Source organism: Nelumbo nucifera, chromosome 1, assembly GCF_055504915.1.
Source record: "Nelumbo nucifera cultivar China Antique chromosome 1, China Antique-T2T, whole genome shotgun sequence".
NCBI lineage: Eukaryota > Viridiplantae > Streptophyta > Magnoliopsida > Proteales > Nelumbonaceae > Nelumbo > Nelumbo nucifera.
The window spans coordinates 150,327,710-150,353,214 of NC_142649.1; the positions used below are offsets into that span (position 1 = coordinate 150,327,710).

The 25,505-nt window shown below is 40.1% G+C and overlaps 2 protein-coding genes across 2 annotated transcripts in view; one reads left to right on the forward strand and one right to left on the reverse strand.

Annotated features, from left to right (window-relative positions):
* Window positions 1–18,702, forward strand: part of LOC104606587 (putative WRKY transcription factor 20) — a 33,459-nt gene extending 14,757 nt beyond the window's left edge. The window contains exon 6 of the mRNA XM_010271865.3: window positions 17,955–18,702. Coding sequence (XP_010270167.1) covers window positions 17,955–18,462 — 508 coding nt within the window. The 3' untranslated portion in view covers window positions 18,463–18,702. The remainder of the gene's footprint in view (window positions 1–17,954) is intronic.
* A 2,414-nt stretch (window positions 18,703–21,116) lies between these two features.
* On the reverse strand, window positions 21,117–25,224 carry LOC104606588 (scarecrow-like protein 21). Its single transcript, XM_010271866.3, has 2 exons — window positions 25,060–25,224; window positions 21,117–23,332 (listed from the first exon to the last, which is right to left on the reverse strand). Exon 2 carries the CDS (start codon window positions 23,125–23,127, stop codon window positions 21,376–21,378), a length of 1,752 nt encoding a protein of 583 aa, XP_010270168.1. The 5' UTR covers window positions 23,128–23,332; window positions 25,060–25,224; the 3' UTR covers window positions 21,117–21,375.
* Between the last annotated feature and the right edge of the window lie 281 nt (window positions 25,225–25,505).

Consider the following 25,505-nt stretch of genomic DNA (forward strand, 5'->3'; position numbering starts at 1 on the left):
TGGACAAGTTCCTTTTGAGGATTTTTTATTTGTTTTTTAATTCAACCGTTAGTGGTTTTTTAACATGTACTGTGTGATACATCATACATTTCAACCAAAAAGTAGTGTGTTATTCAACATAGTAGCATTCCTACCTTCTTTTTTTTGATAAATAAAATTTCATTAAGAATTCATTATCAACAAAATAAACTGTTACAAGCATCCCAACGGGAGGCGCGAGGTGCAGCCTCACCCTTTAAAAGAAAAGAAACAGCACAAAAATCACAATTGGTCCCAATACAACTGAACCCTAGTTACTCCTTGTTTGGCTAAGAAATCAACAAATGAATTAGCCTCCCTCTCCACCCATTGTATGATTAAATTCATATGTTGTGTTGCCCACTTGAATTTCTTCAATTCATTTTTGTAGCACCATATCACTGAATCTGTATCTCTAAGCCAACCCACCTCCACCTTGGAGTCCCCTTCTATCACCAAGCACTCCACCCCTATCTCTTGCAATCTGTACACCTTGTAGGACTGCATACAGTTCAGCCCTTAAAGAGTCCCCATTCCCCATTGGTCTTGAGTAGAGTGCTCTCAGATTCCCATCCTTGTCTCTGATAGTTCCTCCAATCCCAGATAGTCCTGGGTTGCCTCGACTACTCCCATCAAACTTTAGTTTCATGAAGCCTTCCATGGGTGGTGTCCAAATCAGTCGTGTTTTAGCCTTTTGTATTGAACTAGAATCCATAGTTTCATCATAGGAGAAACTTTTAAACAGTTCCACAGTTTGTAGCCAATGTATAGTTCTAGCCAAAACACAATCCATAATTTGCTGCTTGCTTCTCTCCTTCTCTTGGAAGGTTCTGGCATTTCTTCCTTCCCACAAAGTCCAAACCACTGCTGCTCTAGCACATCTCCACATCGTTCTTCCCCTTTCTTTGACCAAGTAAATGTAGATGGATCAAATAGCAGTTTAATCTCCAATGGCATATTCCACCTGCACCCAAATAAAGAGAAATTCCACACCAAATTTCTACATTTAAAGAACAGGAAATAAATAAATGAAAACAAGATTCACCATCAGACTGATGCAGAGTGCACCAATTCGGGGAAATACTCAAAAAAGGCCTCTTCTTTTGCAAATAGTCCAAAGTGTTAATTTTCCCATATACCACTTCCCAACAGAAAGCCTTGATTTTCGGGGGGATTGGCTGAAACCAAACTTCCTTCCAAGGAAACAATGGAGAGGAAGAGGACTGGCAAAGAGCTTTAAAGAAAGAAGCACAACAGAAGAAACCTTTAGGATTTGGTAACCAAACTCTCCTGTCTAGTTTAGAGGGTTCTGATGTGGGCGCCGGCAGCAGCAACAGTAATTTAGTGTTCTCAGCAGCAGCAGTAATTTAGTGTTCTCAGCAGCAGCAATTTAGTGTTCTCATCCTATCTTATCTATTCAGTATTCTTACCTTATCTGCTTTCAGTAGCAGGGATTAGTAGGAGTCTTATCTATTTAGTGTTCTTATCTTATCAGTTCAGTAGTATGGATTAGTAGGGAGTCTTATCTTATCTTATCAGTTCAGTAGGATAGATTAAGGGAGTCTTATCTTATCTTATCTTATCTTATCTTATCAGTTCAGTAGGATAGATTAGTAGGGAGTCTTCCTAAAAGTAGGACTCTTATCTCTTATAATCTCCTATTTAAGGAGCTGAGAATATTGAATAAAGGCATCGAAAATTTCAGTCAAGAAAGAGAGCAAGGAGAGTTAGGTGATCTCTTGGACAAATCACCATTAGGGCACCAAGATAGGTTCATCAAGAGCAGGGAGGAACAAGGGAAAACAGGAGGTTTTCCTCGTGGACCGACCCGTGACGAGATCCTATTCCCGGGCCCATAACAACTTGGTATTAGAGCAAGGCGTCATGGGTGACCTTGAGCAGTTGAAGACTAGGGTTCAGGATCTGGAGCTCAAGATCGTGGAAAACAGCACGGAGGTGCGCGAGATCAAGGATGACGTCCGAGAATTAAGGCGCTTGATGGAGTTGTACTTTTCCAGCAAGGAAAGGAACCCGAAAGGGGCTGCAACCACAACCGGCCGCCGACCAGACGTGGCAGAATCATCGGGCGAGCAGCAGGTCATTGCCCTAGCGCAGGTTAGCAACACCCAAAATGTCCTGATTAAGTAGGAATCCGGTGTCGTTGAGGTGTCACAGAATCTTGGGATTGCATATCTTCAAGTGGTTGCAGGTGCTGGGGTAAGTGCTGGTGAAGGAGCTTGTATGCCTCATGTTGCGGCTGCAAATGTTGCAAAAGAGTGTTTGTTAGCTGCAGTCAAATCAGATCCTAGGGCTGCACATATCTGGGTGAATCTTGCTAATGAATACTATTTGGCTGGTGATCATAGAAGTGCTGGAAGGTGCCTGGAGTAGGCAGCAAAATTGGAGCCTAATTGCATGTCAACTCGATATGCTGTTGCGCTTCATCGTATCAAGGATGCAGAAAGGTCTCAAGATCCCACTGAACAACTTTCATGGGCTGCAAATGAAATGGCTTCAATACTCAGAGAAGGGGACTCTGCAACAATTGAGCTTCGGATAGCATGGGCAGGACTTGCCATGGTTCACAAGGCTCAGCATGAAATTGCAGCAACGTTTGGAACTGGACATAATGATTTGACGGAAGTGGAAGAGCGAGCTCTGTACACACTAAAGTAGGCAATAGAAGAGGATCCAGATGATGCGGTTCAGTGGCACCAACTTGGCCTTCACAATCTTTGTACTCTACAGTTCAAGACATCTCAGAAGTACCTTAAGGCTGCAGTTGGCCGCGACAAAGAATGCAGCTATGCATGGTAAAATCTTGGTATCTCACTACAGCTGTTTGAGGATGAACCCTCTTCATTGGAACCCGATCCAGGAGGGCAAAATCATTCCACCTATTCGGGATTCCTTTGACTGTGTTTCAAGACACCCATCCTGAATTCGAGCTTGAGGACAAGCTCGTAGTCCAGGAGGGGAGTAATGATGTGGGCGCCGGCAGCAACAGTAGTAATTTAGTGCGGTAGCAGTAGTAATTTAGTGTTCTCAGCAGCAACAATTTAGTGTTCTCATCCTATCTTATCTATTCAGTATTCTTACCTTATCTGCTTTCAGTAGCAGGGATTAGTAGGAGTCTTATCTATTCAGTGTTCTTATCTTATCAATTCAGTAGTATGGATTAGTAGGGAGTCTTATCTTATCTTATCAGTTCAGTAGGATAGATTAGTAGGGAGTCTTCCTAATTAGCAAGGAGTCTTCCTAAAAGTAGGACTCTTATCTCTTGTAATCTCCTATTTAAGGAGCTGAGAATATTGAATAAAGGCATCGAAAATTTCAGTCAAGAAAGAGAGCAAGGAGAGTTAGGTGATCTCTTGGACAAATCACCATTAGGGTGCCAAGATAGGTTCATCAAGAGCAGGGAGGAACAAGGGAAAACAGGAGGTTTTCCCCGTGGACCGACCCATGACGAGATCCTATTCCCGGGCCCATAACAGGTTCTAGGCAAACTTTATCCAAATTTTAGAGAAACTCTTTCAAATAGGAGGCTTGTTCATCCCTCATCCTTCTTCGAAACCGAAAATCCCAATTTAGATTCAAAGGTGAAGTAGAAAGGACTAAAAAACTCAGAATCACCTTATTTTTGTATAAGGAAATGGAGTACAAGGAAGTAAACGAGTCCTTTAGGGGTTGGTCATCAAGCCAAATATCTTCTCAAAAATGGATTAGGTTCCCTGAACAAGTATCATACCTGATAAAACTGAGGAACTGAGGAAGCACGTTGTGGATTGCTTTCCAAGGTGTTGTCAAAGTAGCCATACGTGATACACCAGCATCCCAGCCACTCTCCAATCTCCCATGAATACTATCCACTACTTCAGCCCACAAATTTTCTTGCTCAAGTGACCACCTCCATAACCATTTTCCTAAAAGTGGTGTGTTTTTCTTTCTCAAATTCCCAAGACCTCCACCCTCTTCCTTACTTTTGCACACAATACCTTAATTGATTAAGTGGTCTTTTCTTGTTTCTCCTGGCTCCCAAAGGAAATATCTCATAATTGATTAAGTAGCATTCCTACCTTCAACCCAAAAGTTCTTACTTTCAAAGTTTTGGGCTTTTTCCTTTTGTATTTTGGGTTTTTTTTTCCAGATCTTTCAATACATATTTCTGTTGTCTATTTATGTTAAATACTTTGTAACATTATCCACTGTTGCATTCCTACACCAGAATATACCTTCAACCAGAAAAGTGTCCGAAACTTAAAATTTTTGGGTTGTTTCCTGGGTAATTTTCTACTATATTTCCAGATTTTGTAATGTTAGGATAGAATTTTTTTTTGATCAATAACTGTGGATTGAATTAATATTAAAAATATGAGAAAATTACAGGGCAAGGGGGCTAAACAATCTTAGCTCCCAAGAACAACCATTAAGCATCAAAAGAACAAAAATTACAAGACAGCCCAAAAAATAGAATGTCTGTTCATCCCTTGTCTAGCTAGACCATCTGCCAAAGAGTTCACACTTCATTTTACCCATTTGTATTGGATTTCCATGTCCTTAGTCAGCCACTTGAATTTCCTCTTTTCATTACTGTAATTCCAAAGTCTAAGACTATCATCTTTCAGGCAGTTTACCACCACTTCAGAATCTCCTTCTATGATCAACTTGTTAATATGCATATCTTTGATTCTTTGTACCCCTTCAAGAGCTGCAAGAATCTCAGCTCTCAAAGAATCTCCCACCCCAACTGGTCCAGAATACATAGCTAACAGCTTCCCTTGTTCACCTCTTATTACTCCTCCTATTCCGGATGGCCCTGGATTGCCCAAGCTGCTGCCATCAAAGTTCAGTTTAACAAAGTCATGGGGTGGGGGGATCCAACAAACATTTGAGGCCTTCCTCATTGGAACGAGTTCTGCTATCACCTTCCACTTTCTTTGCAGTTCATCAACTGAGAATTCTATGAACAAAGCCAAAGTTTTCAGCCAGTGTATAACCCTAATGTGGATGACCTCCAGCATTGCTTCCAAACTTCTCTCCTTATCTGTAAATATTTGTGAATTTCTCTCCTCCCAAATTGTCCAACAAACTGCAGCCCTCGTACACCTCCACATAAACTTGGCCCTTTTTGTTGGCCGAAACGACATACATGTGAATAGGCTTCACACATTCGAAGGGGGGGGGGTCCACCTGCACCAAAACAAATATGTACACCACTCCCAAATGATGTTAGTGAACCGACAAGAGATTAGTAAGTGATATCCAGACTCACCATCAGCTTTACAGAGGACACACCAGTGAGGACAAAAACAACTATTGGGTCTTTTTCTTTGAAGTAAATCTGCCGTGTTAACTCTTTCTAGAAAGGCTTCCCAACAGAAACTCCCAACCTTAGGAGGTATAGGATGACACCACACCTCTTTAACAGGGAAAGGCAAGCCCGTAGAAGAAGAATGTGTGAGAGCGCTAAAGAAAGAGGCACAAGTGAAAGAACCAGAGGGGGTGAGAGTCCAAATTCTACTATCTGCCTTTGTTGGCTCTAGGAACACCCCTTCAAGAATGGATAACAGTGATGAGATACCATCAAGCTCTATGTCCCTGATATCTCTTCGCAGGCCCAAGTTCCAGCTGACCCCAAAAATAGAATTAGAAGGAACAATGAATGAAGACACCGGTTCATTTTTAAAAGTGGAAAGGGCAAAAAGGCTTGGGAATTGTCTTTTAGGGAGGAGTCCCCAATCCAAACATGTTCCCAAAAATTAATGAGATTGCCTGAGTGCAAGTTATACTTGATCCATGGAGAGAACAAAGGTAGAATAGCTTGAATAACTTTCCAAGGAGATGCTCTTGTACTCCTTGCCAGAATCATGTTAGGATAGAAAATTTTGGCCATTTATATTAAATATTTGGGCAATAATATCTGTTTAACAAATGTTTTTTTTTTGAAGATAAAATGAAAATTCATTAAAAGAAGAAAAAGATTACATCCTGATAAGTGATAAAGAATCACCCGTATACACCCAACATCAAAAAACTGACAGAAAAAACAGAACTAAAAACCATCCAAGTTACAAGGTTTAAACTCCAAAATATCCCCTAATCTGACATCCCAATCCTCTCTTAAGACTAGGAAAAAGCTGGAGAGACCAGAAACCAAACTGTAACCAAGATACTAACGGCTACCACCATTTTGACCAGATTCCAGCATTTGACATCTGAACCTCTTCTGATCTTTTCTTTCATAAACTTACAGAACCGGGAAAAATGCTGGCATGTAGTGCAACCTTGAAGGCAGCAGAAACAGAACTCCCCTTGTCAAAACCAAGACTTCTGCAACTCCTCAAAAGCTTCCTCTCTTACCAACCACTGCTTTGCAGCTACTCTGTCATTCTTCATCCACTATTCCTTCCTCCCTCTCCCCCCCCCGTCAATCCTCCCAGACTTTCAGTTAGTTTGCCTCTTCCCTTTTGTTTCTTTCAAATTGTTCAATTGCTTTCCTAACCACTGCTCCCCCCCCCCCAAAGAAAGAACAATCCAAGAGACTTTACCAATTTCAACCTGTCTATCCGCTAGACTATTGACACCCTCTTTTTTTTTTTTATCAGTAACAGAAAACTTTCATTAAATTATAAAGAAGGTTAAAATACAATAAAATTACATAGTAGCCCAAAACAAATGGCTTCTTCCCACCCCCTGTTTGGTCAAAGCATCTGCAAATGAATTAGCACATCTTTTAACCCACCGGACACGCACATCCATTCCTTGGGTTAGTCACTTGAAATGCCTTTTTTCATTAATGTATGCCCATAACCCATTGTTTGCCTTCTCTATCCAGCCAATTACCACTTGCGAATCTCCTTTAGTAATCAACTTATTTATATTCAACTCCTTAGCCCTTTTTACCCCCTCTAGGAGGGCCTGAACTTCTTCTCTCAAAGAATCTCCAAGTCCAATTTGTCCTGAAAAAAGAGCTATAACTGAACCTGTCTCTGTTTTGAACACACCACCAACCCCTGATGGCCCAGGGTTTCCTTCACTGCTCCCATCAAAGTTGAGTTTGATAAAGCCTTCTATCGGAGGGAGCCACATTGGATGGACATTAATTCTGCTAGTAGCTGAGACTGCTGTTTCCTGCCAATTATTCATGATGGTCTCTATTGAAGCATCCTCAAAAAGATTCATTGCTTTTACCCATTGTGCTACCCTCAATGAGATTACTTCTATAATTGAGTCCGTACTTCTTTCCTTTTCAGCAAATATCCTTTGGTTCCTTTCCTCCGAAATCGTCCAACAAACTTCTGCCTTAGTGCATCTCCACAAGATTTTTCCCCTCTTTTTGATCCGGCTACCAACTACATAGGTGAAGAGGCTATGAATGCTTGATGGAGGAGTCCACCTGCAACCAAATAAAGAGAGAAACCACTCCCAAATAGAAGAAATAAAAGGGTAGGATATAAGTAAATGAGAGCAAGACTCACCATCAGCTTTACAAAGGGTACACCAGTGCGGGGACAAGCACCAAAAAGGCTTTTTTTTTTTTTTTAAGGTGATCGCAGGTATTAATTCTTTCCAAAGCTATTACCCAACAAAGTGCTCCGACCCTAGGTGGAACCGGTCTTCCCCACACTTCTTTAGAAGGGAAGGGAAAGGCAGGAGTAACAGAAGAGTGGGCTAGGGCATTGAAAAAGGAGACAACTGAAAGAGCCAGAAGAAGAAAGGGTCCAAATTCGGGAATCCCCCTTTGTCGGATCTAAAAAAACCTTTTGAAGTACCTGAATTAGGGACCACACCAATTCCATCTCAGAATCTCTGAGACCTCGTCTGAATCCCAAATCCCAATTAATTTGAAGTCTTGGGCCAACAGAAGAAACTAAAGATGAGGCAGTTAAGTTTTTGTACCTAGAAAGGGAGAAAAGGGAAGGGGATTGATTTTTAAGTGGTGTCTCCCCCACCCACACATGCTCCCAGAACCTTACAATATTTCCAGAACACAAATTGTACCTAACAAAGGGTAGAAAACGAGGAAGAATGGCTTTCCAAGGTTCTATTGCTGAAGCTCTAGCCGAAATTCTGGCGTCCCAACCATCTGCCGTCAGCCCGTGAATGCTCTTGATCACTTTTGTCCATAGTGTGTCTTGGTCCACCGGAAATCTCCATAACCACTTACCCAGCAAGGCTGTATTCCTCTTCTAAATGTTCCCAATTCCTAGACCCCCTAACTTCTTACTTCTAATCACCATTTCTCATCTCACCCTATGATCCCTCCTCTCCTCACCTGGTTCCCATAAAAAATCCCTCATTACCTTCTCTAGCCTTCTACAAATCCCCACAGGCATCCTAAATACCGAAAGGAAATAAACTGGCAGATTTGCTAATGTCGATTTGATCAAAGTAATTCTTCCACCCATCGATATATAATTCCTTTTCTAGGAGGCAAGCCTTTTTGAGAATCTATTCACCACTGGGTTCCAAAAATTCACGCTTCTAGGGTTGCCTCCCAAAGGTCCAAATAAGTCATAGGCCACTGACATACCTCACACCCCAATATTGTTGCACATTCAAATACTTCTTCATCTTCCATGTTGATACCTGCTACACAAGTCTTATTGAAGTTGACTTTTAGATTTGTCATTTTCTCAAATACTTGTCTCACCTCCTTCATATTCCTCACCAAACTTAGACCACTTCCCTCACATAATAGAACAGTATCATCAGCAAATTGCAAATGAGTGATAGGTACTCTTTCTCTTCCCACTCTCCAACCTCTCACCAAACCCTTCAAATCTGCTCTTTGAAAAAGAATACCTAGCACTTCTGCTACTAGAGTGAACAAGAAAGGAGAAAGAGGGTCCCCCTGTCGAATGCCTCTGATGGCTGGTAAGTGGTCAACCACTATGCCATTAACCAAGAGTGAGTAATGACAGGTACTAATGCAACCTTTAACCCACTTACACCACCTATCTCCAAAGCCAAAATTCCTCATTACTTCCACTAAGAAATCCTAGTCTACCAAATCATAAGCTTTCTCTAAATCAAACTTGCAAATCAAGCCTTTCTTTCTAGATCTCTTTAGCTCCTCCACATTCTCATTGGCAATAAGGATTTGGTCCAAGATCTGCCTATCCTTTACAAAGGCCCCTTGGTTTAAGGAAATAATAGAAGGAAGCACTGATCTAATTCTTCTTGATAGCACCTTGGCAATGATTTTATAAAGACTATGAACAAGACTAATGGGCCTAAAGTCCTTAGGTTGTAATGCTCCTGCTTTCTTTGGGATCAAAGCAATGAAGGTAGAATTTAAACTTGGATTAATTACTCCTCTGTTAAAAAATTCATCAAATACCTTTTGGATATCCTCCTTCAAAATGTCCCAACAGTCTTGGTAGAAAGCCATAGTAAAGCCATTTGGACATGGTGGTTTAGATCTATCCATTCAAAAAACTGCTTCCTTTATTTCCTCCAAATCAAACCTTCTTTCTAACCATCTTTTTGGATCATCCTCAATTCTTGGCCACTCCAACCCTTCCACACCAAGTCTTCTAGAGAGAGGTTTTCTGAATATCGACTTGAAATGGTTAACAATGGCACTAGCAATTTCAAATTGTTGATCAATTGTCTCCCTTTCAACTTCCAATTTGGATATGAAAATTTCCCTCCTGTCATTGGCTAAGGTGAGGAAGCATTTTGTGTTTCTATCCCCTTCCTTTAACCAGGTTTGCCTAGATTTCTGCCTCCATGAGATCTCCTCTTTAAAAAGAATATCCTCCAATTCCTTTCTCAGCCTCCCTCTCTCTTGCTTTTCTCTTTCTCCAAAAATTTCATCATTTTCTTTATTATCCAATATCTCAATATTGTCAATTACCTCTTGTTTTTTCTTTTCTAATCTGCCAAATTGTTGAGCATTCCAAATCCTGATCCTTGCTTTCAACTCTTTAAGCTTATGCTGAAATTTCATACCCTCCCACTTATCACTAGTATTAATCTCTATCCACCAGTCCTTTACCTTTTCTCTAAACCCTTGGTGACTAAGCTACATGCTCTCAAACCGAAAAGGGGTTGGGCCATTTCCTCTTAGCTCAACCTTGGGTAAAGAGATAGGCCAGTGATCAGAGGTTAACCTAGGTAAAGCCGTAGAGACCAACCCTCCCCAGTGGGCTTCCCAATCCACTGTAAATAAGAATTTATCAAGCTTAGAGCAAATTGGGTTTGATTGCATATTAGACCAAGTGAAGTTACTACTCACAAGGGGCAACTCCTTCAATTCACAATTGTTATGAATTCATTAAACTTCCTCATACTTGTGGTTTCCCTTTGTCTCATCTTATTAGACTCCTCAACAAATCTTATCACATTGAAGTCCCCTCCAATATAACATGGTCCATCCCACAATCCCCGTATATCTTCAAGCTCTTCCCACATTTCATTCCTCTCCCTATACCCATTAGGTCCGTAAATGCATGTTAACACCCATTCAAAACCAACCTCTTCATTTTGAAATTTAAGAGACACTGTAAACTTCCCCATCAATTCCACTTTTCCAGCAACATGTTCTTCCATAGTACCACCATACGACCTGAGGAACCCCATGACGGTGACATTGCCCAACCTATGCCCCTAGACCTCCATATACTTCTGGCCCATCTGTCATCAAATGTCGAAAGCTTAGTCTCTTGCAACAAAACAACATCCGGCTTCTCCTTTTTCAGCAATTCATTTATTAAAGTTCTCTTCCTTGCGCTCCCTAAACCTCGAACATTCCAACTGATCGTTTTCATCAAGTCACTTTGATTTTATATCCCTTACCTCAGCCCCTTGAATTACTTGTCCCCTCTTCTCCTACCCTTCCTCTCACTAAACTCTCTATCTCCCTCCACATCAAGCTTTAACCTCTCCACTTCACTCATCTTCTTTTTTCTCACCTTCACCTCAGTTTTCTTGGTCCTTAAGTAGGTTTTTGGTCATTGGGATTCTTCACCTTACAACCCAACTTCTCCACAATACTTTCTGTCCTGTCTTCTTCCTTTTTGTCAGCCATCAAAATTTCCCCCCTGTTCATATCTTCCTTACTCTGTGTGTGTTTATTTTCCTCTATCTCCTTTCTCGTCATTTCTTCCAAATGTTGTTCAATTAAACCCCAAATTCTTTCTCCCGTCTCTTCAACAACTACAATCTCACCCCCAATTTCAGTGTTAATCTTTTTTGCATCCATGGCCGGCGGCAAAAAGAGAGGCTGGGAACCTGGAGAATTGGCATGAGACAGCGAATCCACATTAGTACCCAGAAACAAATTTACTACCAGTTCCATCTTCTCTTCTCCGACGTCTAGTATAGCTTTGTTTTTGCAGAAAGGAAGTAACACAGCCATTGCTTTAATGTGAAGCTCTTTCTTCACTGACTCTAGAACCCCTCTGCCAGTCGTTCACCTTTCTCCTTAAGTAGGTTTTTAGGTCATTGGGATTCTTCACCTTACAGCCCAACTTCTCCACAATACTTTCTGTCCTGTCTTCTTCCTTTTTGTCAGCTATCAAAACTTTCTTAACCGTTGCCAGTTCCATCTTCTCTTCTCCGACGTCTAGTATAGCCCTGTTTTCGTAGAAAGGAAGTAACACAGCTGTTGCTTTAATGTGAAGCTCTTTCTTCACTGACTCTAGAACCCTTTGCCAGTCGTTCACCTTTTTCTGAAGATTAATAACATATTTGTTGGCCCATATTCCTTTCTCTACCTCCATCGCAAGTTTGGTTGCAGACTGTGAGCTCGCGACTACCAGAGAAATATTCTCTTTTTCGAAGGGGTCTGGGATCCAAGTTTTGATGGTTTGGCCTTGTTCTTCTTCCACTGTCTCCACTTTACCACCATCCTTAACACCCTCTGCGATGAGCATCAAGAAGATTTGCAGGGACTTTGTGAACAACTTCCAGCCCCTGCTATTCTTGCCTTTTGGCAAGCATAACATTTGTTTCCTCCCTCCTTAAAACTCTTCTATAACTGTAACGAACCACCCCTTCTGGTTCCATTTGAGGATTGCTTCATATTTCCGGTCCAAGGACGACATTGAACTTCTCCATCCTTGTTTCTTCACTGATAGTATAGCTCCATCAACAAAACCTTGTAGCCACTGCAAGGCTTCTCCAATCAGGAAAACCGTAGCCCTTCTCTCCTCCCTTGTCTTCAGAGACCATTGTCCTTTGATTCTTTGTTCTTCTAAGACAATTTTTTTTAGCTTCAATATGCAACACTCGTCTCCACTTGGTTACCTTTGCGTGTTTCTCCGTCACTGCAATCCGCCGCCGTCACCGGAACCGCTACTTCCAGTCAAGTCATCTCACTCCTTTGCCCTCAACAGTACAAAGAAGATAAGACATGGATCCAATCCATTATGCTCATCAAACTGCAGATTTTAAGTTCGACTGTTTATTAATTATCTACCTTTTTAGTAGATGACACAACCACTTTCCCCCACTTCCTCATGATGTCATTAAGGTAAAAAAATGATGAGAATACGTCCAATGATTTTATGCAATATGCTATCCTTACTGCAATGCATTTGATTGAGGCTTCCTTACTTCTTCTTGCTCTTTGAAAGCATCCTCTCTTCCCAAATTGTTCAAACAACAGCTGCTCTAATGCATCTCCACATGATTCTTCCTCTTTTCCTTACTGACACCAACTCTTTCCTTTTTGAAAAAAAAAGTAATGTATTGCTTGTATTAAATCTGAAAGGGATTGATCAAGATTCAGGATCTAAAGAAAGCATCATAAAATCCATGTACTGTGTGACTCTACAAAAATGAACATCCTATCCCTCCAATTGCATACAAAATTCATTGATGGACAAAACATGTTTTCCAAGAAAAGTAAGCGTAATGAGAGACATCCTAAATTCTCCTCTTCATTGACAACTGTTAGAACAAGTTATACTGAACCCAGACTTGTGTATGGAAGTAGCCAGCCAAAACTAAAGACTTACAAAAGAAGAAATCCACGTCAGCTCTCAGATGCAACTGATAACAGAGTGGCATAATCGAATGTAACAAGAACTGGGATATGACTTCTAAGAATGTAACAGAATGTAACGAACCTCATCAATAACAAATAGAGCAAATAAAGAAGATAGCAAGATTACTCAGACAAACCTCGAATCTCTCTCTCTCTCTCTGTCTCTGTCTCTCTCTTTCTCCTTGTCTGATTCAAGGAGGTGGTTCCTCATCAGAACCCTGAGTTAGGCAGTTCCTAACAATTTGGTATCAGAACTAAGATGCTGAACACATGAGCAACTTCAATGGACGGGTGAGTCCACCAAGTTGAAGTAGAGCTCCATCTTGTATCAGGAGACATAAGCTGGATTTACGCGTGGGTTATCATCAAATTAGAGTGCACATAGATGACATACCCAAAACAGCATTTCACACTCACGATGGACATTGTGAGTTCCGGGTCATGCCATTTGGGATCACAAATGCCCCGACAACCTTCCAAGCTCTCATGAATCATCTATTCCATCCTTACGCTGGTTTATACTGTTTTTTTTTTATGATATCTTAGTCTACAGCCCCACATGGTCCCAACACTTGGAGGAGTTAGGAGTTACTTAGAAGATTATCTTGTACAATCAGTTATATGCTAAAGAATCTAAGTGTGCTTTTGGCCAATCTCAAGTACACTACCTGGGCCACATAGTAGAAGGGGGCATTCAACAATGGCCTGTGCCTACAAATGTGAAGGAACTTTGAGCCTTCCTGGGCTTGACAGGATACTATCGTTGCTTCATTAGAGGCTATGGCCTCATTGCTGGCCCATTGACAAATTTACTAAAAGATGCCTTCACATGGACTCCAGAAGCCCAATAGGCCTTTGAAAATCTCAAAGCAGCTTTGTCCTCACCACCAGCATTGACATTACCTAACTTCAACAAAACATTCGTTGTAGAATGCAATGCATCTGGTCAAGGGATCAGAGCCGTATTGCTGCAGGAAGGGAAACCCCTTGCCTTCTTTAGTAAGGCATTTTCAGTACAACGAGGATCTAACTCGGTTTACACAATGGAGCTGGTATTAGTCTTGGCAGTCTTACATTGGCGCTCTTATCTACTTGGGTGCAAATTCATAATCAGAACTGATCACCAAAGTCTTAGATTCTTACTAGGACAGCGGACTCTCTTCCCAGATCAGCAACACTGGGTCTCAAAATTCATGGGTTTTGATTATTGAATTGAATATCGGCCTGGGGCAACCAACAAGGTGGCTGATGCACTGTCGAGACACCTAGAACTGCAGTGGCTGCAGGTTTCTCTTCAGCCCACAACAAAACTTTGGGACCAAATTCGAGAGGAGGCAGCTACAAGTCCAGAACTATAGCAGACAAAAGACTGTCTTTCACGGCAATCTGGTTCTAGAAACAATTACTTGCTCAAGGGGCCCTTACTCTACCATAAACACAGGTTAGCGCTACCAACCATCTTGGCCCATATTGGCCCATTGTTAGATTACTTTCATGCTTCACCCATAGGGGGTCATTCAGGGGTGCTCCACACATACAAACACGTTGCATCTCAGTTCTATTGGAAGGGAATGATGGAAACTATTCGGAACTACATTGCCAACTGCAAGACTTGTCAACAGTGTAAATACAAGGCCCAATCTCCAGCAGACCTGCTCCAGCCACTTCCAGTCCCCACCCAAATTTGGGAAGACATATCTATGGATTTCATTACTGGGCTTCTGCTTTCAGCAGGTAAATCAGTGATCTTAGTGTGGTAGACCACCTCACCAAGTACAGTCACTTTCTGGCATTAGCACATCCATTCACAGCTGCAACAGTGACTGGTATCTTTATATGGGAAGTAGCCCTTCTCCATGGATTTCCCAGATCAATTCTGTTTGATAGAGACCATATCTTCCTCAGTACCTTTTGGAGAGAACTATTTCAGGTGCAGGGAGTTCAGCTAAGGAAGTCCAGTCCACTAGCTACCATCCACAGTCGGATGGGCAAACAGAGATAGTCAACAGGTGCTTGGAGACATGCCTGTGTTGTTTTTCCGGCTCCAAACCCAAATTTTGGGCCCAATGGCTCTACTGGGCTGAGTGGTGGTACAATACCACCTATCATGTGGCTGCTGGGATGACACCCTTCCGTACCTTATATGGTCGAAACCCTCCTAATCTACTACCCTATGAAAAGGGTTCCTCTCCAGTTGCATCATTGCAAGAAGAAGCCTGACACAACGGGATGCTACCCTACAAGAGCTCAAACATAACTTGAACCAAGCATAGCAGTGGATGAACACTCATATGACAAGCACCAGCGGGAAATGGAGTATCAAGTGGGCGACTTCGTATACTTGAACTGCTTCCCTACTGCTCCCTATCAGTAAGGCAGCAATGCTGGAACAAGCTGTCTCTAGGTTACTTTGGGCCTTTCAAGATCATTGAGAAGATTGGCAAGCTTGCCTACCGCTTGGAGCTACCTGAACACTCTAGTATTCATCCTGTCTTCCACATTTCAGTTCTGAAGAAATGCCTCAAGTCAGATGTGGTAAGCCAGCCCACTCTACCCAAGTTTACTGAAGACATGGGCCACATGGCATTAGTCACGGAACACAGTCCATCATTGATTTTCGTTGGGTGAAGAAAGGACATCATGTGGAACCGGAAGCTCTGGTAGTATGGTCTCAATTACCCAAGGAAGATGCAACATGGGAGTCTTATATCCAGCTCCACCACCAATTTCCCGAATCTTGACCTTGAGGCCAAGGTCCAGCTTAACATGGGGGGGGGGGGGTAATGCTAGAACAAGTTATACTGAACCCAGACCTGTGTATGGAAGTAGCCAGCCGAAACTAAAGACTTACAAAAGAAGAAATCCACGTCAGCTCTCAGATGCAACTGATAACAGAGTGGCATAACCACAATACCAAATGTAACAAGAACTGGGATATGACTTCCAAGAATGTAACAAACCTCATCAATAAATGCAAACAGAGCAAATAAAGAAGACAGCAAGATTACTCAGGACAAACCTCTCTCTCTCTCTCTCTCTCTCCCTCTCTTAACTCTCTCCTTCTCGTCTCATTCAAGGAGGTGGTTTCTCATCAGAACCCTGAGTTAGGCAGTTCCTAACAACAACTGTGACTTGTCATCAACCACTGCTTTCCTAATCACCTCCTTAACCTTCGTTATATTTTCATTTTAATTAAAGAGAAGCTAGTTGAGTTTGCTACCATATGTATGGACTTCCATTTTTTTTTCTTTTTTTTGCAAGTCATATATATGAAATTGGGTGACTGAGTTTGTTATCATATGCATGGAATTGATTAATTGATACTTCTGGTATATGCCTCATAGCATTTGAATATTCTGTCATAATGGTTCTGTGTGGTTGCCAAGAAAAAGAAGCAAAGAAAATGAAAGAAAGGATTTTTTTCTTAAACATGTTTGGTGGGAAAGAAAAGAGAAAACAATTTTCAAAACATTGGCTGGAGGTAGTTGGTCCCACTCGGCTATTTTGGACTTAACATTCCACTATAGCTTTGTGAGGAAAACATAATCACCACTTATAAGAAAATTATTGGAATCAAGATTTTTCAAAAAGATATTGGAATCGAGAAAATTCCATAGTAAGCCCACTGACTTTCTTAGGCTAACCAAATAGCCATTTTAAATGTCTTAGAGAAAATTCTTGAACTCTCTCTCTCTCTCTCTCTCACGCACACACACACACAAACATTTTGGGCAAGTGCCAAAATTATATTCAACATTTTACATTTTTATCTTTGCTTTTTTCTTTTCAAATATGTACTAGTCTCCATGCATTAAATAATTACAAAAAAAGATGAAAAAATTGAACTCTACAATCATCACTGGAATTGTCATGAATATGATTTTGGAGAAACAGGTGTACAGTGGGAAAGAAGATTGGTTTTTGTGAGCTTTAATAGTTTGCTTCAGATGCTAAGATAGTCTAGTCAGCTAAAATGAGCCTGATTCCAACTATTTTTAGTTGGTTATATGAATTCTGGTGCTCCATCTACTCTATCTAGGGCCTAACTTTTGTTAAATCATAAATTCTTTTAGCTTTTCCTCACTGTTTCAACACAAAAGCTTATAGCTATTTCCATTGTGGATTTGTGGTCTTTGATATGCACTAGATGTCAATGAGAGTAACTTTGTTTCTAGTTTTATGTTTTCTTACCTTTCTTCCACCTCAACATCTTCATTTTAACTACGCTATTCCATGGATGCAAATGTCTTGAAAGTCAAAATAATTTATCTTATGAAGCATGGTTATTACTGTCTTATAAGATTTTCCCTTTTGTTTTCTTGAATGAGAAGGTTGCCTCAATTCCTGATTCCTCATCCATGTCAGAATCTTATTCCATCTTAGCTGTTCATTTCCTCTATTCAATTATTGATCTTGATTTAATAGTCAAGATAAGAGCATTTGAGCCTGCTTTTTTGGTGGTGTTTGCAGCTTTAGTCAGCTTTCTTGCTTGGGTAATAATATTATTCCTTCAAACAGTTCTATCCCATTTTGATTGGTTCCATGTTCCTTTTAATAGTTCAATGAAGACCCTAGCTTGCTATAGGACATCTCTACCATATTTTTGATTTTCCAGTGATATCAACACCTGTGGGAACTTTGTTCTCGTATCAAGTAATAGGTCTGACTTTCCATTTCTAAATCCAAAAAGAAGTTAATGAACCTAGGATAATTTGTTTCTCCTTACCTAGTCCTTTTTGAAGCCACTTTGATATGTATGATATATTGTAAAGCACCCTGTATGTGCTTCACTAATGATATTTCGGTTTACAGAAATTATGGCTTATAGTTGAAGACGGTATATATCTTGTAAGATAGAAATATACCACATTTTGGGTGGGCATGCATTCATTCAAGTATTTTAGATCAATAATGGTAATTTCCTGCTCATGTTGTCTAGGAGTTATTACAAGTGCACAAATGCTGGATGCCCAGTCAGAAAACATGTGGAGAGGGCATCGCATGATCCAAAAGCAGTTATTACAACATACGAAGGAAAACACAACCATGATGTACCTGCTGCAAGGACTAGTGCCCATGACACAACAGGAAATATTGATTATAGTACAGCATTAAATGGTATGTTAAGTTCTAGGTTGGAAGAAAATGATACAGTTAGCCTTGATCTTGGGGTTGGCATCAACTCAAGTCCTGAAAATAGATCAAACGAGAAGCAGCAAAGACTGGATGCTAAACCTGCACAAATTGAAACCAATGTTACTGCTCTTGGTTGTAATAAGGTAATTGAGGCAACCCCAGTTTCATATTATGCTGGCATAAATGATGGTGTGGATCGGTATGGATCAAGAGAAAATGGAGGTGAAAGCTTTAGTTTTGAGACTTATCCTTCAAGTCATTCCTCTAACCCCTACCAGCAGAACACAGGAAGATTACTAATGGGCCCATAAAAGATTATTGCAATGTATCCAACAACAATAAAACTGTGGCTACTTTACGCGAAAAGGCAAGTGTCTTGTTAAAATATATATATTGACTCACTAATCCTCTATTCCTGTATTTCATCAACTGTTTCTTGAAACTTTGTTTTCCCCCAGAGTACTGCCTCTTGTTGTATATGTCATTAACCTTTGTAAACTGAATGTGTACAAATATGAAACCAATACAGGAAAAAAGTTTACAACTAAAAATTTGTTTATTCTAGGGGATTTTAGAAAAAAAATATCTATTAGTTCTTTTTAACAAGCTCTTATTTGCAGCTAAAAAAATTCTTAGTTTCTGTTCCTAAAATTGCAGAGAGCAAATACTGTAATTTATGGTTTTAATATGTGGGAAGGAAATATGCTTTGCATCCATGCGCCATAGGTGGTAAATGGAAGTGGCAGTTGAAGCTGTCTGCTCTGTATTCTAATATAAACTTTTCAAAATTAGTAAGTTGGTGAGGTTGAGTTTTCCATGCCTACCTTTCTTTTGAGAAACTAGTTAATGACCATACTCGGGTAACTTGAGACCTACTATTGAAGTGTTGATGTATTACCTACTATTAAAGTGTTGATGTATTTAGGCTGAGTTTTTTTTTTTTTTTTATTTAGGGGACTAAATTAGGTTTGATTTGTAACAAACAATGCACTTCATCAAGAATGATGGGACCTAGACAAATTTAACATCTTGAATGCCTTTGTGCTGGGCCTTTGAATTGTTATTAAGGCTGCATTTGGAAGCGATGCAAATAAGTGTGAATGCAAATATGTAGTGTAAATCGGTTCATATAAATTGCAAAGTTGGGTTAGTTTTGCACTGACAAATTTACCTTCTTACCAAACAGATTTTTAGCTGTAATGGATGCAAACACGAATTCCAATAAAGCATATGCTTTTTTTATCAAAGCCTAGTTGAATGCAAATTTACTTCCTTTTTATTGATGTACTTTTACATCTTATTATCAATGTAAATATGCATTGGTCTGTCATTTGTCAAGGCATAAATGTAATGTTGTCAAATACAGGCAAAAGTGAACCAGAGTACAAATTTATCCTGAACTGGGATTTACACTCCATTTGCATCGTTTCCAAACACAGCTTAAGCGAAAGAACATAGTTTTAGAGCTAAAGCAGGTTCAAAACCACTTTAACATGTTATTTTGAATTAAAATTTATTTATTCCTTTTTTTTGAGTGAAGGGTTTGCCATTCTATTGAAGGGGAAGCCGACTTGTCCACCCTGTACTGAATATGGGCCAATTATACTGTTTGGGACCCACTATGTACATGTTAAATTTAAGTTGGGTTTTATATTTGATTTAGGAAACATAGGTTTGATTTGTAATTAGTAATATAAAAGAATGTGACCCACACCAATGCATTGAAAGCCTCTGTTGGGTTTTTTAACGAGTTGGAAGGCTAAATTAGATTTGGTTTGGTACTAAAGGATGAGTTAATTTTTAAATTTTGGTAAAAGTTTATTTCACCCTAATTCCGAGTTGGAGGCTAGCGATGTGTTTCAAGGGGTGACACTGTAGTCTGAGGGTTTGGGTTTTTGTTTTTTTTAATGAATCCAAGAGGGGCTATACAAGACGTAGCATGTTTTCACAAATCATTAAAATAAATGAACTCTAAAAACCATAGGAGCTTACATGAATTAAGAGAAACCAAGCCACTAGGGGACGAGATAGTGAGGGCTCTGCTTTGATGTAATGGTATGAAATGTATGTAGGGGACAACAGATGAAAACCAAGTTCTACTTAAATTAACTATGTATTTGGTAAAGCTTTAGTTTATTAAATAAATGCTAGTACTTGATTTGTTTTCAAAACTGAGAAATGTACTTGATAAACTATTTATTGACAAGTAGGCACTGCATTAGAAGAACAATGAATAAATGCTTAACTATTTGGAGAAGTGTTAAAATGGAGCTTCCTCCAAGTGTTGACACACACATAAATCAAGATAAACTTTTATCAATATCTATGCATATGAGTGGCATGATGGGATAAATGCTAATTTGATGATGACATAGCACCATTTATCAAATAAATGGAAGCCATGCCAAACACCACCTAAATGTTTCAAACCATTTCTTTTTACCTTGCTTTTGCTTCAAAAATTTTGATTCAGAGTCCAACAGAAATCGAACCATTCTTGCCCAGAAAGTTTGAAATCATATTATATCTGGCAGTAGTCTTTAGCTCTTGGTGCGTGTTTATCAGACTTCTGACTTGATAAAAGAATTTGCACTCATAAGACCTGAGTAACTATACGGGACCAAGGTTCAAAGTACCAATACGTATCCTATAGGTCGATACATATCATATTGGGAGCTTCCTAATATGCTCCTACAGAGGGTGTATCGGAATTTTGACCGATTCAGGGGGTGAACGGACCTTCAAGGTGAGTTCCATTCAACAAACTTAATCTCCGTTTACAGATGATTAACAAATGAGCTTATTTTAAAAGCTGAACATATAGATATAATTGCTATGCCGTGTTTGGTTAAAAATGCTAGGGTGTGCAAATGAAAATAATGTAAATTCTGGGTTAATTTTGTTTTGGGTTTTACCATATTTTATTTCAGGTCTTATTTTACTTTATTTGTACTACAATCTTAAATTTTAAAATAAAAATACATCATAATTTGCATTGAAATCATTTGCACTACAATGCTTTGCATCAGTACAAATAAATTTTCATGGCAACCAATAACAGAGTTGAGTGTTACCATACCTAAGTTGGAAACTAATAACAAGTCAACAACACTTTCAGTTCAGGCTTTCAGCTAGCTGTAAAAAGATTACATGTGTTTTTTTTTAATCTCAGTGTGCTACAAAAGGACGGGACACGGGAGAGGAGCCTATGAAATGCTAAATATTTACTTCCAAGCGCAAGTGGTGACTAAAGATCTGTTCATCCAGCCGAGATATAGAGCACCATCTCTCTCCTCGAGTCTGTAGTTAGGAGAGTACTTCTCCAATAGAGTTTTGATGGCGGCATTTACCGAGGAGCTCAATGGGTATGAAGTGAACCCAGCCATTGTGAATCGTGACCTCCACTTGCCAAAAAGCTCATGCCGTTCAACTCTTTCAGCACCCTCACATGCTATGATGTTGACCACATCCCGTGCTAGGCAGTGCTGCTCCACATTAATCCTTTCCTTGTCGTCTCTCGGTAGTGCCAAATCAATTGACTCAAACATGGCTGTATAATAGTTCAGTGTCTCGATAAATCGTGGGACAAAAGGTGCAGTGTTGGTGTTCGACTCTTGCTCTACAAGGGTCACCACCTTTGGTGACAAGCTCTTAACCAATCTCAGTAGCCGGTCCCTGTGGTTCTGAGTGCTCACACTTTCATCTGGCATATGGTGCAGCATGAATGCAAAGTTCACTGCAAGTGCCTCCCCAGGTCGGATACAGAGATCTTCAAGCTCAACCTCACAACCAGACATGGCTGCTGCATGAAACTCGAAGGGCACATGGCATGACTCAGCAAGCCTTGATAGCCTCTGCCCTACGATATCGAGTCCTCCTCCTCGGGCATAAGCTGAGGTGGCATCATCAATACCCGTGATGCGGATGTGTGGGGGCCCACCAGGGTGGGCGGCTGCAAGAGCCTGGATGAGAGGGATCCACTGACTGCCTTGTGCAATCTGAAAGTCAATGATGTGGACTTTGTTTTCACCCTTCAAAGCTTCTGCAATGGCACCATTGGCAGACATGTATCCAAACTTGAAGTATGGGCAGACCTCATAGAGGATGTGCATGTATGATAGGAGCTCAGCACTCGCAGGTTCTTTGCACCTTAGTGCTTTGTAGATTGAACTTCCGGAAGATGCCAGCCTTGCAACGAGACCTTCCAACATGTAGGCACCCAAACGCTGGATTGGTTCCCCTGAGACCGACACCAGTTGCCTTAACTCAGTCATCAACCAATCTGCTGTTGTTAGATTGTTATCTGCTACAGTTTGTGCACAAGCAATAAGCAACTGTTTCAAATCTCCTCTGGAGATCATCTCCAACACTTGACTCAATTTATCTGTCTCCAATGAGGTTTGGTCAGCTCCACCATCAAAGGTTTCATGGAAGCTGTCCACAACATATGAATCTGGCCCCAACATTGCAGTTTCAAGTTCTCTCAGCTTGTGTCTTAGATCATTGACCTCATCTGTTATGCAAGAACTACTTATTGGAGATCCATAGGCATAATCAGGGGAATGATGTGGATCTGATGGGTAGGAGAGAGAATCTTGCTGTGATATGGGACTCCCATTAGGAGAGAAACTAAGGCTGGATGGGGAACTGTAGACTGTGTAACTGCCAGTTGCCGAGGATGAGTCCAGGGTGCAGTACTCTTCATGAGAAGTTTGAACGTGGAAGTTGCTCTCTTGGTTGCTATCTTTGGAGCATTGCTGGTCCAAATTTTGGAAGCCCTGAGACAAACAATAGGATTCAACCTCTTGCACAGGCTGATAATACGATCTATGGGACCCATTTGAATTCCCATATTTCTGAGAGGCTTGCATTGAAGAGTAGCCTACTAATTGACTCATCCCAGCCACCGGAAATCCAGAATAATATTGGTAATTTTTTTGGGAAGAAACGTTCTCAGCCCTTAACTGAGAACTCATTTGTTAAAATGTCACGTACTATTGGTTGAATTCAGTACTCATGCATGTCACATAAGGAGCAAAAGGTTTTCCTTCATGAAAAGCCAAATGAGCTTACTAACAACACTGGACCGCAATTAAACTGAGTCCAACAACTCAACAGCGAATCTCCTACTCCCAGATCATTTCTGCTTCTCGAAATGAAAGATTAATGGCTCAGTGTAATCTGCAGGAAAGATAAACAAGATCAGACCAACTTTGATATTGAAAATGGTCAGAACATGAGAGAATGAAGATAAATGCAAAGTTAGAGTATGATAATATTAGCAGTAGGTTTACTGACAATAAGTAGGAATTCAGTATTATAAGACATTCATTAAATAGACTATATTTGACACTGCAACCATACTTGATAACTACAAGATTTGGAGTTCTCATTATCATTTCCATTCTCCTACATTCTCGACACAAGAGCAGAGCTCAGTTTCCTTTGTAGTTCAATATCTAGAGGGGACAAATCAGAGGAACACTGTCTTGGGTTGGCTGGGTCACTTGGTGATACTGGGAGTGGCAAGATCTCTCTCAAGCAAAAAACTACTGACCTCATCAACTGATCCTAGCCATGCAGTCCGGCATGTTCATTTTAATTATCAAACAATCATCTCATTAAGTCCTTCTATGAGATTGAAGAACCTTTGAGGTCGGGGCCCACCAAATAATTCTAAAGCACCTGCATGTATGACAAGTACAAGGCAGGTAGAGTTTAACAGCTTTCTTCCCTGAAGTGAGTCTCTCAATTAGGGGTGAAAGAAAGACTCACTGTAAACACTCAACAGGATGCTAAAAAATTAACCCAAACTGTCACCATGATTCACTTCTTTCTGAACGAAATAGTAGAATCTTGTTAGCTCTAGTTCAAATATGAACAAGATATTTCCAAAATGCTCGTAATCTGTCATCATTGCTTATGAGACAACACTTTCTTGAAAGTGATTTAGTGAACAAAACTGGTGATTTATACCAATAAAAAAACAGAGTAATTTACAGCAAAGGCCTAGGCAGTGTCCATACTCTTCGTTTTCATACGGAAAAATTATACAAGTTAGAAGGGACAACAACCCAGAGAGCACTATAAATTCCAAAGAAACCCAAAAAAGAAGAAAAGAAAATCAAGGTCATTCTGGAAGGAGAATCTCCTCAAGCACCATGACTCAGAAATGACAAGAAGCCAATTCTTCTGTGAAAGATTAAAACATCCCCTCCCCTAGCACGATATATGCACAAGAAGAGATCACTTTCAAGTTTCAACATAAACAGATAAAATTCATTTGTTAATTAAAACCACTTCAGGACTGGGAACACAGCAATTCCGGAAGAGTAGAATATAAAAGGCTTCCAATTTGAAATCAACAAGTACCTGGACAAACAAAAAATGCCCATTTAACAAAAAAAAAAAAGATAAAGCTCTGAAAATCCCCAGAATTGAACCTCGGACTTCTGAAAATTCAAGAACTAAATAAAAATATAAATAAACAAAAACGTTAAGAGTTCTACTTTTACGAAAGCTGAAGACTACAGCTGGAGTCATCAGCCTGACCACCAAACTCTGGTGAAAGATGTCGCAAGGAAGAAAATTCAAAAAGAAAGAGGAAGAAAGAAAAAAAAAATAAAAAATCAGCTGGAATTTCGCTTCCGAAGCAAAACTCCACCTTTCAAACAATCCCAGCCAACCTATTTCTACAAGTCATGATTTCTCTAAGAAATCAGAAACTTAAGCCTTCAGACTCCTACCAAAACAACTTAAGAACCAAAACTACCACAGAAACCCTGTATTTTCAGCTCAAACAAAATCAAACTTCATCAAGGAAGGAAAAAAGCAGAAAAACAAAATTGAAACTTCCTTCAAGCAATTATATGGGTTTCAGTATCAAATCATTTGGTAGTTGGACATACCTGTTTGAGGATCCTCAGGTTTTGCCTTATGGTGTATTTAGTAGCTTCACCTTCACCAAGATCTCTAAAGAAAAGAGTTTAGAGTTCCAAGGCTTCCAAGAAGACAGAGTAACTGCAGCAGTAGTTTTATAACAGCTTTAACAAGCCATGATTAACGAGTGCCCCTATATTTTATCCAAAACTACATTTCTGTCCCTGACATTTAGTAGAAGATTCTAATATCACCTGCCTTTTTTGTAATTACCAAAAAGACCCTTTCTTCAACAACGTGTGGTCAAATTTTAGACCTCTCTCAACCCAAGGAAACACCCAAACTAACTACTCTGCAAAATAAATAAATAAATAAATAAACAAGTTACTTTAAAACTATCCTGATTTTCCTTCTGTGAAGAACATGGGGTTTTGTTCTTTATTTAAAGCAAATATAAATAGAATTGATGGCCTCT